The 14,025-nt window shown below is 39.2% G+C and overlaps 1 protein-coding gene across 39 annotated transcripts in view; it reads right to left on the bottom strand.

Moving 5' to 3' along the window:
- Positions 1–13,762, bottom strand: part of LOC127373801 (ankyrin-3) — a 164,651-nt gene extending 150,889 nt beyond the window's left edge. For 14 of the 39 annotated variants that reach the window (XM_051418582.1, XM_051418598.1, XM_051418600.1 and 11 more), the window contains exon 1: positions 13,458–13,760. In XM_051418582.1, coding sequence (XP_051274542.1) covers positions 13,458–13,493 — 36 coding nt within the window. In that variant the 5' untranslated portion in view covers positions 13,494–13,760. Of the gene's footprint in view, positions 1–13,457 lie in introns of all 39 variants that reach the window. The other 25 variants (XM_051418568.1, XM_051418567.1, XM_051418597.1 and 22 more) reach the window with 4 other exon arrangements.
- Between the last annotated feature and the right edge of the window lie 263 nt (positions 13,763–14,025).

Genomic DNA, 14,025 nt, shown 5'->3' with positions numbered 1-14,025 from the left:
GTGGGCTGTAGCTCCCAGGTGTTTATGTCTGCGATGCTGGTTTTCTTGTGTAACATCTAGTAGCAGTGAATTCTCTATATAATCTTTAAAATCTGCTTAACATGAAAAACAACAAAAAATACCTTGAACTGATTACAGTCAAACTTCATTTTCACTTTCACTTTTCTTCACTTTCATCCATAATAGCTTGATGTGTGTCACACCACACCACAAGTTTCTTATGGTTGTAGACCTCTCCTCGCATTATAATAAAAGTGTGCAATAGCAACAAGAAATCAGTTATCCTTTTCACCATCGGAGGTCTTGTGTTGCATCCAAACTGTTTGACGGTACCAGCATGTGCAACCAATGGGCTTGTGTCTGCTTGTCTGAGGGGGCGTTATCAACACCAAACACTCCATTATCACTGCTAGTAAAACACACACTGCAATACAGATTAAACGCAGTGGCACTAACAGGGTTTAAGTTTCTTCAATGCATTATGACACTTATTGTATTTGTGTCAAAGTGTTGGTTTCTATGTTTTGTCAACAGAAATCAGTTTTAATGGGTGTCCACTATCTGACACGGCACTGAGCTTTCGGACGTCTACGGACATGCACTCTGTGTTTTTGTGAATGCTGGAGCGTTGTACGTGTGTATGTGTGTGTGAGCCTGCAAACTTGTCAGGTGTGGTTTTGCACTGAAGCCTGTGATTTGAGGGTGAGTGTTTCTGATGGAGAAAGCCTAACTAGCCATGGGCTTGTTGTGACATAGATGCTGATGTGAGCAAATGAGCTACTATCAGCGATCCATGGAAGAAGACCAGACTTTACACTGTAAATCACCATTCTGTGCTGTTCTTTAGATTGGAGTGATTACTGTATTTTGTAAGTAGATGAACGGTTCTCTTTCCCTGCCACCCATGTGCCTATTTCTATCTCTAGTATTTGATCCAGTACAGCCTGTTTCCCCAAATGCATTCTGATAAACACGAGAACACATGTGTGAACTTGTTGCATGCAGTTGTGGGTTAAACACGTAGATTGTGAAATCCAGCGATATAATGTGCAATGACATTCATTGTAATTAATGTGCGATACTCTGGTTAACATGCAATAATCTTCTAATATTCTCTTATTACTGCCATTGCAACTGCATTATGTTATTGTCTTTTTTCATTAGCACACTTATTCATGGTTCCAGGTTTCAGCATTGTTATTATATATTTATTACACTGCTGTTATATATTGTAGTGTGCATATTTTTACATGTTTTATTTTCTAGTTTTCTATATATAGTTATTAAATACTTTTTCAATTTTTTCTATATATATTGTTGTTACATACTGTAGTATATTGTACATTTTTCCTTTGTTTAGCAACTGCAACACAACCCACTTTCCCCCCGGGGATCAATGAAGTACTTCTGATTCTGATAAATAGACAATAGTTAATCACACTGTAAAAACAGTTCAAGAGTTTTAACTCAGAAAGTGACGGTCATCGCACTTCTAAAAATGCAAATGCTGTGGCAGCTAACATTCAGTGCATAGTACGTTAGTTCCAGAGGAGGTGAATTTCACATTTTCAGGTTTATAAAAGACATAAATCAAAACTACAATCACAAAAAGAAAATAAAGGGCCTCTTATTGCAGTGTTTCTTCAGAAAGAGTGTTTACACTATCTAGTGTCTCTGGTTGCCTGACATCCAGGAATGTCAGCTCAACCACAGCCACCTGATAAGATCAGTGTTTCTCCATTCTTCTTCTCATAAAGCATCTGTCTTTCCTGTAATCTGTTTTTCTTTTCTTTCATCACTCTTGTTCACTTCTCTCCTATCTTCCTTTTTTCCTGTCATCACTTCTCCTCTCCTCAGAAAAAGAGGAGAAAAAAAAGCCTTACACAGCCGTACAGACTCGAATGTCCAAATATTTAAGCACAAAAAAAAAAACATGGAAATGCCTGTATTCAACTGTATCCCATGCAAACTATCAGTGTTACTCTCTGCATATTAATGATAGCTTGATAATGACCATCCAGGAGGAAATTAGTCTAAATTCATACTTGTTTGCCAAGGCAGTGCCGTGGCAATAGATGAATCCCCATGGAAACAACCATAATGTGGCATGATTTCTCCATGACAACCCCATAAACTGTGAGAAATCTATTGGGTGAACCAATCAGGGCTTTGGAAAGGAAGTTTGGCATTACCGCCATCATGTCACAATCAATAGAGCTACTAGTTTCTCTGTCTGTGTCTCAATCTGTCTTTCTCACACACAGACGTTCAGACCCACTTTCTTATTGAGTCATCTGAATCCTGAGATGGATATAGATGTCCTGACAATGCACGAGATACTGGTATACAGGGGTGAGGTTGAGTTGAGGCCAGATGTACAAAACTTCAATGAACAGCCCAGGCTTTTATTTGCTTCAATGAAGCAAATATTCCAGTGACTTCCCAGGAAGACTTCCCCTGGCAACTTGTAACAACTGATAACCCAAAACTCAAATCAATCTTGGGATTCTACATTAAGTGGAGCATCTTGAAAATGGTTCAGGCTTTGATATGATGCTCCAACAAATACTGCCAAATGAACATAACAGATGCCTCAGAGTTACGGTGTCAAACCCACAGTAACATCACTAACTCTCAGGGGTGGCATGAACCTCTCAAAGGTGCTGAGGTAAAAGGAAGCAGCTGACAGCACCATGTGTCACAGAGGTAGCACGTGGCTACAATTTTTGTCATTTTATTTAGCTAATTTAATGGCCTGCCTCTGAAGAATGAAAGCTGCTGTACACACTCTGATCCAAAGAACAAGTGAGAGGAAAACTGGTTTAAGATCAAGAATACTTTCACATCAAGGTGATTCACAGAGGCTCCAACCAAGACTCTGACCCCAGGGACGATGAGGACACGGAGAGGCATGAAGCAGTAAAGAAGTGGGAGGGAGGTCGGACATCAGAGAGGGTGCCCGTAGAACCAGAATATTTTGACATCTAACTTGATAAAATGGTTAGACACAAGATTTGTTGATTGTGGAACTAGGGTTGGGCGATTCAACGAATATATAGATATATATATAGATTGTTTCTTTTGGACAATTTTATGGCCAATTTGAGAGTTGCTCAGTTTAGATGGTGTATGGTTGTATTTTTCTGTTTAATTCAGAAAAAAGCAGTTTTTCTTTTCATTGCTTGACATTTGGTGAGTTTATTTTGTTTATTAAAGATATTATGGCTTGTTGCACGTAGCAGACTCGCCACTGACCTCCCAGTAGAGCATATATAGATGAATATCGGAATTGAGCATCCAAATTTGTGAGAAATCTGCAAAAATGAAGGGGAAAAATGACATTTCATCCTGTTCAACCTGGGAAAACTACGAGTGGTTTACTGTCCCCTTTAACTGGCCAATCAAACGGGGTGTTTTTCCACAACACCCCAGATGTACATAAGTTAAGTGTCAGATAAAAGGTTAACCAACACTCGTAAAGTGAAAGAGGCTCATTTACACAGACGAGAAGGAATCCCTCACACACCCACCCACACACACACACACACACACACACGACTATTGAGAAAGAGCAGACACACCAACACCAGTCACAAAGACGGACTTTCCGACCTCCCCTTGATTTACAATCCGTCTTTGTCTCAGGACCGATGCACTCACACAATGCTAATGGCAGCAAAAAGGACACGGTTCCACGCCTAAAATGGTCTCATCGCCAATGAGTCGCACAGTGACAGCAGCAGCGCCGGAAAGTTGGATCCTGACTCACTTTCTACCACCGAGCTGCGTTGCCTGCCCCCGCTTCAATTTATACACAATCACACTGTCATTATTTCATCATAAGCCCTCTACCCTGGAAGGTGCTACGCTGAAGCCTCTTCTGCAACTGCTAGACAAATATATGATGTTTAAAGTGTCTTTGTGGCCTGGCAACATCAGTTTATTTAACAGCGTTGGTAGCACCTGGGGCCACGACGATTTCAACTGTTTTGAGTTCCAGATAGAGGGCTGATTATCTGATGTTTAATTTGGCCCTTTTAAATCGTTAGTCAAACAGGAGAAGTTGTGTAAGGTTGGCAGATTACTTAGATGTTTTATGTCAGCTATGAATCTTATTTCCCTTATTAAACCATGTAATATTAAAACAGAATATACAAAGATTCAAATAAAATTATCATAACTAGCCATAACCCAGCTGGAACTCAACTGATCTGCTGCCACTGTGCAGAGTGTATTTTTCAAACCTAATGAAACATCTATTGTGTTTACAGCTGTTAACTAAAGTAAGTATTACTGACATTTGAATTATTTTAAATAATAACCACAAATAAAATCATTTCAATTGAGAAAATGTGTCATATATAAAAGATATATATATATTTTTGTACTCTACAAATTGAGCATAGCATTAGTTCAGGCAGGGCACGAAGTCAGGCTTAGCTTTCAGTTACAGCTATATCATACGATCACAGCTAGTCATAAACATACATCAGCTGATTCCTCTAAGCTTCCCATTGGATACCATATACAGTCAGCTGACAGCTCACCTGATTTCCTCAAGCATCCAATTGGCAAACATCATGCATGGCGCCTTATTTAAATCCACCCCAGCTCCTCCTTTTTATGTTGTTTCTAATTAATCAATGTCATTTTCTGATTGCCATTGATGCTTGCTCTGTTCTGTACCCTGGGGGTCTCTGCTGCCGCTCTCCTTGTTTAAACTTTTCCATGTATGCACATGGAAGGGCAGGGAGGTGTGCTCTCCCTGCCTTAAGGTTTTCCACGTAGGCATGTGGAAGGACAAGGAGGTCCCAGAACAGAGCCATACCGCCAAATGTAAAATTCTGCTTGGGATATAAGATATTTTGACAAAGTGGTCCTGACTGAATTGTCTTATTGCATTGTCTGCTGACGTATTAACCACTAATGTTTCCCTACTGATGCATCGGTCAACTGGCAACGATTCCTGCACTCTATGTATTCTAATGTAACAGGAAAGTGTGCACAGTAAAGGTGGGAAAATGGCAGTAAACTGGGCTGCATACATGACATCAAAACAGTGATATCAAAATGTTGCCGTCCTTAAAATAAATCAGCTCTAAACCTCAACTAACAAATGGATAAGACTGGGATAGTGGTTCAGTTGACACAGATATATTATGTATCCATAATGTCCTGGTTTAAATTCTGCACTCTTTAAACAAATACATTTTAGTCCAATTCTTAAGTTGTTGCTTCAGTTCAGGACTTGGAAAGTTTGACCTACATACACACACACACAGGAAGGATGTCTAACACACATAAACATTAAACAAAATCATGGAAGTTACATAATACAGTAATAAAGTGAGAGAGTGAGAACAAGGAAAAGGGATGAGATCAAGAAGAGCAGGCCTACATGAAAATCTGTCCTCAGGCAATAAATGAGCCTCAGATAAGATAACTAAGAAGTCACAGGAAAGCCCCGTCACACCAGCATTTATGACATTTTAACATAAAAATGTATTTTGGTGCAATCAGCAATTCTACTCAATCAACCTGCTTTAAAGTTATCAGCAGTCACAAGTGAAGGGGCCGGTATGACTCCATCAGAAGTGCTTGACACAAAGTGGAATAGCCTCAGAAACCACGTAGGGCTGCACCCGAAAAGTCGATGATTCAAATCATCAGTGGAGACGTCGACTCGCATTTTCTCAGTCGAATCTCTGACCTCCTGTTTTTCAGCTGTGTCACTGTAGAGCAACAGCACAGCTGGCTGTGAACTTTACAAACCCTGTCTCAAAATGACCACAAACCATAAAACTAACTGTGATGAAAGCGGAGCAGAGTGATAGTTAACGGAGGACAGCGTGACGATGGAGGGAGGGGCCCAGTGATGACAGTAAACTGGATATAACCTGTCTACCTCCGTCCACTGTAATCGACTATTGGGCGACTATCTCCAAAAATGATTTTACAACTGAACTATAAGCAGGACACACACTTTTACTTTCTGAAATAGGAATTTAGTGTGACACTGAACTGAAAAACAAAGTAACAAATTGTCAAATCTTTTTATTTAAGAGCCAAATCCGATACGACTGACAAAATTCTGAGTCGGGTACAGCCCTAAAACCCCCTCCTCCCAACACTTTTTCCACATGAGATTGGGGATATCCCCTTCCCACTTTGATTGTGGAGCTGTGTGGAGGGGCTTTAGCTCTTTCGCTCCATTTGTTACACCACTATTTGTGGCAACTCTTCGTGTGAGCAACTTAGTTAAAAACTATGAAAGTCTTCCGGGTGAGAATGTCTGAAAAGGTGCACCATTATCTAATTTAACATATTTAAGCAATTTCGAGTTCTTTCCCCTCTCTATTACAGCCGGCCATGGCCATTCGGAACCGGTAATGACAGGTTGTCCGGCCTTTAATCTCCAGTTGTCGCCACAAACTCATACAGAACTACAACAAAACCTCACATTACAATCAGAGTCCTGGATGACGAACCCATTCATGGGAACGCTGACCCACGTCAGACCCAGGTTCAGTCGAGGAAAGAGAGGGTCAGCTGACACATTCATATACATAGCTATATAACAGAGGCACTGAATACACCCTTTAACTGTATAACACCCTGGTGTCAGTCAGTGCTATGACCCTGGATGTAGTGTTGGAGAGTGTGTGTGTTTGTCCTCAGTCATTACTGCTTACACACTGGCACTCATTCATTCATTTATCCATCTATTCTTTCGATGTGCAGATGTTCGGACAGTAACAGATCTTTTGTCAGTCATGGTGCTGTTAACCCACAGCGTCATTTCCATCGGATACAAAACGTATTCTAAACCAATATCAAATACAGTTTTATTCCTTTAATGTTACTGCAACATCATTTTATACTCTTGTGAAGTTAAATGGAAACTAAAAAATATAAATGGTTGACATAATAGGCTAAAACATGCCAAATCATGGGCATGTTCTTTTTGACCCTTGGTATCATAAACTCAAAATAGGGTTTAGAAGTTTAGATATAGCACATATATTGGGGACATTACAGCATAAACTATTATAGGTGAGTTGTAATATGAGTTTATTTACAGCATTATACATTAAATATCTTACAAACTTTAACCTTAACCCTTACTTGCCATATTTAAGAAGGCAGTTGTGTCCTTGTTTGAATTAACAAACCAAAATTATGTTGTTAATGTGTAAATAAATTGCTTTGGAAAACCTTCCTAATTTTGTCAATGTTTAACAGCTAAAGTTGGGCTTTTGTGCAGCCATAAACCAGGTTAATTATTACTGTTTTTATCTGCACTTTCATATGCTCATTTTATTGGCGCCTGTAGAGTAAATGATGGTAAATGTAGATTGAGTTCTGAAGTTTTTTTTATTTACCTGAAAATCAAGTGTTACCACTAATAAAAACACATCTGGGTAACGCAAGAATTTTTTACAGCCTCGTCATTTAGAGATTGATGTGCCATGTAGGATTTTCAAAGGGCAGTCTGTTCTGTCAAGAGGGATATTTATTAGGCCTGTCGCAAATTACCGGCAGGGGTGCGAAGTTTTGCGACACCACATTTTTAATTTTAGCGTGGTATTTAACAAGACTGCAGCTGTAAATGAACACAGTCCCAGTTCATTAAGATCCCATGTTGGGCTGTTATGAGAGTGAGGAAATATTAGTTAAATATGCTCAAGAAAAAGATCTGTCATGGCTTTTTTTTTTTTTTTTTTGGGTAAAACTTTGAAACTCTTTAGTTTGACTAGAGCATTTCTGTAAACCTACTAAAACAATATAACAACCTATACAGTAAGTAGTACTGGCTGCCTCAATCATATAGCACTGAACTGGAGCTGCTGTGAGTCACTGTAAGGAGGAAAAATAAACAAGACACAGCGGTGATAGATCTGTTGGTAGCATTTGTATGGATTTCCCTTCCCTTCTCCCACATTTTTATGCTTCTGAATGGAAACTAGGGACTACGGTCAAAACATCGTATGGCCATCATTTTGACAGATATTGCGATACGATTCACAATTAGTGTGGGAATCGTAATTTTTGTATCACAAATTTAATTTTCAATAAAAAATGATTTTAAATCATATGTCAAATGTGACATTTTGGGGGTTCTGGAGAACAAGGTTTGTAGACAAGGGCATATCTGGAGCACTACAGTACGTGATTAAAATGCTGTTTTGTCACACATTTTACCTTCATCAACACATTGCAGCTCTTGCAATTTGCAGACTGCAACTTCGATAATATTTCCATTAACTGTGCAGCCATATGAGGACGCCTTAAAATCAACCCTGACTCCTAAAAATGAATTTAACGGATGACTAATTTGCAGCCCAGATTATGTTTTCGGGTAACAGAATGAGGAAATTAATTAACATAAAATGTCGATACTGAAAGTGCTACCAAAAACATCTGATCAACATAACATCTGGTTGTAGTGACTGGCAGTGACGCACTTTGGTTAAGGTTAGGAGCAGATCATGGTCCTGGTTCAATACAGAAAAATTCAGCAGCGACTCGAAGCACTCGACACAACATTAACATTTAACCGAGGCCATGTTTCCCTTACTCCAGTGTCAAAGTACAGCGGGCACCATACACCCTGATCATCTCCCAGCGTGGAACATTAATGTATCACTTCATTTACTTAAAAAAACGAAGTTTTTAGCAACGTATAAAAGTAATTTCTAGGAGACAGGGCTGCTTAAAATACATAATGCATGAGTTTAAACACAATTTTCAGCTGTATTGAGCAAAAGATGAATTTAATAAACTCTTTAATAAATAAGGAAAAATGCAATTTGACTGTTTAAAAAAGGCTGCAAACAGTAAATATCCCCCAAAGACTTCATATACTGGCTTCCTTTTCTATCTGTGAGTCCTTGTCAATGGCTGCCATTCAGTTATCACAGGGTCTGGTCTGTCTCACCATGACCTACTGTGTATCTGGCTCAGCTAGTCACAGACCAGCACACACGCACGCACACACACACACACACACACACACACACACACACACGGGTGTCTAAGCTCAGAATATACCCACATATTGCATATGCTAACAGACATTTACCCATTCACACTGAATTATACACGCTAATGCTACTAGCCTGACATATACCCATTGCTACAACATCATGTGATGCAACTATAACTGCTGTCTGGTCCTTTAACCAAATATCAAGCAATCATCTCCACAAACAGCTCTGTGACTTGACATTACCTCACTACAACTGAGGTCATGTTTACTCATTACAATAGCGTGTACTGAAAGCTGGTGTGAGTGAATCAGTAAGCTCCCCCCCCCATGCAGCATGCTGAGTCAGCTAACTAGACTGATTCATTACAATGAGAGGGACTGTGAAAAGCTTCATGCAGTATAAATTAATACAAAAAACTAGAATGATTAAGCCGACTAGGCTAACCTTTAGTGTTCTCATTACATTACAAAATTATTTATGTGCCAAGCTAAGCTGTAACCTCTGCAGTAAAGATGCATTGATAGAAAAAGGGATGGGAATTGAAGATTTTATACCATTATCAATTCTGCTTATTGGTGTGAATCTTTGTTGATTCGATGTTTTCTGTGTGGAAAAAGGCAGGCCTACACAGGTTTTCAGCATCAACGCAACAGTTTCCAGCAGCATAGACACTGAGTTAGAATTCCCAACTGTCAAGAAGCTCGGTGGCAAACAATTTCGATCGATCAGACCATTTGGAACAACTGGTGAAGGTTCACGATTCATGGTGAAGCCTTTTCCACCAACAAAAAAAGGGCTTGGTTCAGGTTCAAGAACTTATTTTTGAACCATTCTGAACATTTCAACCAAAAATAAATTGGTTCTGAGCCTGAAAATAGCAGGTTGTACTTGGGAACCAAAGTCACCACTGTCCATATTCTACAGGTTGCTATGCACTGTGCAACACCCTCTGCTGATGACACGTCCGACTCCAATGTTTTTTAAGAGGAACCTCTTAAAACTTGTGGAAAGTTGGGCTGGTTTGCTAGAACCAGAACTATTTTGGTGGAAAAACACTAGATGAGGCTCTGTTTTAGTTCAAGCACCTAGTTTTGAACCGTTCTGCGGGATTCGACCAAACATAAATTGGATTACAACCAAAAAATATCAGGTTTTCCTTGGAAACCAAAATGGGTGTATCATATTCTCATTGTTCATTGTCCAACACCCTCTGTTGCATCCAATTACAGTGGGTCTGCTCAAACTTGGTAGAAATGTGGGCTGGTGTGCTAGAGAGCACCAAGGTTTCAAAAGTCTTGAACAGAACCAGTTCAAGAACCAGAGCTAATTTGGTGGAAAACACTAGATGATATGATCACCAACAATTCCATGCAACCCAAAAGGCACATACATGTATTTATAGTTAGCTGGCATTTGCACTGTACTTTTAAAAGCAGAATTTGCTTACTAATTTCTTCCACACTAACCCAACAGACCACCCTGTACACACAGCTCTGCAGCCTCCAGGTGTAGTGTAATCACTGTGTTGTCCATTTGCTTTTGACCAGGACATAGGTGGAGTCTTGCTGTGTTTGTTCTGCTGCAATAAACCTCCCGTGCAGTGTCTTGACAACAGGCAGTTAGTACTACTACCACTGAACCACCTTCCATTTCCCATAACAATCTGTGGTCAACCATTAATGGACAGATGGGAGGAACCAGAGACACAAGCAGGCTGGAATACACACAGCTCAACAGGCACAGACAGACAATGTGACTGAAAGAAATCAACATACACACCTATTATTTTATGGAAGGGCGTAGGGCTTCAGGCAAGCCCAGCCTTTAAAAAACATTTTGGACTATAAAATATACTTTTTGAATGTAAAAATGTTATTATCATTGAAGAACTTTCTAGTACATGAATCAAAAGGCTCAGAAAGAACAGAAAGCCAAACGCGGCATGTTAGAACTCTGCGCATTCTTTTACTTGTTGACAGCACTTAAATGCTGGCAAGAGGTCACTGTTTGAAGTTTGCCGTGCATTTCCCAGTTTCAGTTCACCACCTCAACTCAGCTCTGGGAAAAGTTCTTTGATTGGAGCATTTATTACACTAAAACAAAAGTAAAACTAAGATAAGATAAGATAAGATAAGATATTCCTTTATTTATCCCCCTTAGGAGAAATTCAGGTTGAAACAGCAGCAATAGGGCAAAGTAGTGCAAAAACAGAGAACAAAGAATATCACAATAAACATATTACTAATATTTATTTAATATTAGAAGATATAAAACTATAAACTAAAGTATATACACTATGCATTGTTCAAGTAGGACATGGAGTGCAAAATATAAGCAGAAAATTAAACTTGACTAAAACAAAAAAACTAAAACTAAATTAAATATAAATAGTGCAAAAGGCTTGTGCATTGTAGGTAGGAGTTTTAAACCAGTCTTTGTCTGTGGGGGTTGGAGGTACTGGGTGCTGTGGCGTTGTGGACTTAAAAAACACAAGTAACAGTGAAACTTATTCATCACTGGAAATGCAACTTTTACTAGCGATTCATGACTTGTTAAAATTTGAAATTAGCCACAATCTTTTTGCGGTTGCTACTGGTGTTATGTCTGTCAGTGCATGTATTATTTCCTGGTATGACAAAACAATGCAGTCCATCAAGTTCTTGTATACCAACTCCCAACAACCAGTGTGTTTATTGTTTTCTGTTTGTAGTATCAGAGTGGAATTAAAGCACAGTTTGTATGAGCAAAAAACATGATGTGATTTTCCTTCTCTGATGGGCAGAATATATTTCATCCAGCTCCAAGTATATTGTTCATGTTTGTTCTCAGACCTTCTCAATATTCGGCCTTTAAATGTGCAGGAAGCCAAGATGGCTCAAGGTTAAAGGAGTGCAAGCAAATATTGTGGAAAGTTCAGGGAAAGGTAAACTGAGACAAGAACAGAGAAAAAGTAAAGACAGACGCATTACGAAATACGATCTACGATGAGGTCTGGGGCTTTTTAGACGCTCTGGGGTTAGATGAGTTTCTCAGACAATAAAGATATATGTTCAGTAGTCGCACACAGTGACATTATAGTCACCTCAGATGCACTTCTGACATACAGTGCACCAAAAGAACCATGCTGGATTACATCAAGATACAGTGTGCCTCTTAAAACACATCAAGAAAGTAACTCCTTCAGTCATCTCTGCACATTTTATAATAAAATGGCGAGCCTGCAACATTTAATTTGATCCATTCCAGATGATAATAAAGTCCATATCTGTCATTAGGACGCACGATTATGAGCCACCAAACTCAAATATAAAGTCATTAAAGCACTATACCAGTGGTTTTGTGTGTTTTAATCCATTTACTACAAATCCCATAAATCCCAACTAACCTTTTCTGTAAACTGTGCTTACTGCGTTTTGGAAATGTGGATGTATTTTCCCTGTTTCAAACAGCCATTGTTTTCCATTAATGTCTGTACGATTAAGTAGCAAACTAATAATTACATAATGAAGTGCAGACATTTCAAATTCTTCTTCTTATTCTAACATATTGCTAATAATGGTGATTTTTCATTTGCAATTTCTACTTTCTGTTCAACCAATCAGCCTAAAACCTGAAATATATTCAACTCGCTGTCACTGAAGACTACGAAAACCAGCAAATGTTCACATTTGAGAACCTGGAAACAGAACTGGAATCCAGTTTAGGCCATTTTAGGATAAACACTCAGTGTAGAAATGAATGGAAATCAACGTCTGCATGGAACAGTGGGGATACAAATCAATATTTAATTCAAAGCTGTATAATATCCATTCAAACATGTTATTTACACAGGATATGTATTATGTTTGTGTTGGCCTCGACATGTTTTATTAATATAAATGTACTTGTCGCAGTGTTTGACAAGGTAAATATTTGAGGTGTCAAATAAATCAAATAAAAATCAGCAAATGCAGTTAAGGGGCTAAAAGTAACTTAATCAAAATACACTGATATGATCCTTTAATGTCATTATTCCACTCAATATTACACTTTTCATGAAGTTTCTCTGGTTAATTGGTAGCAACATGAGCTGTGTGTGTATTACAGTAATCCAGGTGTGTGTATTCCATGGAGCCTTATCAGCAACTCAAAACTGACTGCTCTGAGAGATCAATACATCTCGAACTAACCTTTAAAACTTAATATCACTTTATCAAAAACACAGCTACACTTCAATAACAGTTAGAGCATTGCACTGTTTGCATATCCCAGTAAATCAGCTGTTTATAGATATATTTGTATGGACTTTTCCCGATTTCTTTCCCTCGCAGGGGAACCAACACAATCAGGAAACTTTCAAACAAACACGCTCCGTGTGTATTTCAACAATCTCAATAAACCGCAAACCAGTACAGGAGATTAACTCTGTCATTCAGCTGGAAAAGTGTCACTTTTCCAACCGCAGGTGAAGTATAAAAGTCCGCTTACCTCCTCTTCGCGGTCACCTGTGGCGGAAGAAGCCATGTTGAAGAAGTGTTGCAGCTGCTCGGGTTCACAGGTAAGTTGGATTTAAAAGAGCTGAGGAGCAGAAAGCCAAATCCCGGCCCCGGCTGTGAGGTGTTCGCTGTGTAAACACATGAGAGGAGGTGACATTTGCCTAGAGCCTCACTCTCCGACTTACTGGAGGACTTGTGCGCTTCGCGGGTCCCAGAGCAGCCCGGAGAGAGCGGTGAAAGCCTCGGTTTCTCCCCGGTTCCAGCTGCGCCCCCGACTGAGTCTGAGAGGCAGCGAGGACCGAAGCCGACACAAGGTGGCAGTATTACCCCGACTGAAAGTCTACAAAGCACATGAGCTGGGAATGAATAGCGTTTTATTTACTCAGATACACTAAAAGTACAAATTAAATATACTGTACTTGAGTTTTTCCATTTTATGTAACTTTATACTTTATACTAAACTACATCTCAGAGGGATAATTGTGCTTTTTACTCCACTACATTTGTCTGACTTTAGTTACTTTGCATATTACAGTATATGCAAATTTTGTGATTTTGAA

This window comes from Dicentrarchus labrax, unplaced genomic scaffold, assembly GCF_905237075.1.
Source record: "Dicentrarchus labrax unplaced genomic scaffold, dlabrax2021, whole genome shotgun sequence".
NCBI classification, from domain to species: Eukaryota; Metazoa; Chordata; class Actinopteri; family Moronidae; genus Dicentrarchus; species Dicentrarchus labrax.
The sequence above is the reverse complement of the archived record's forward strand: the minus strand, read 5'-3'. Positions and strand labels throughout refer to the sequence as shown.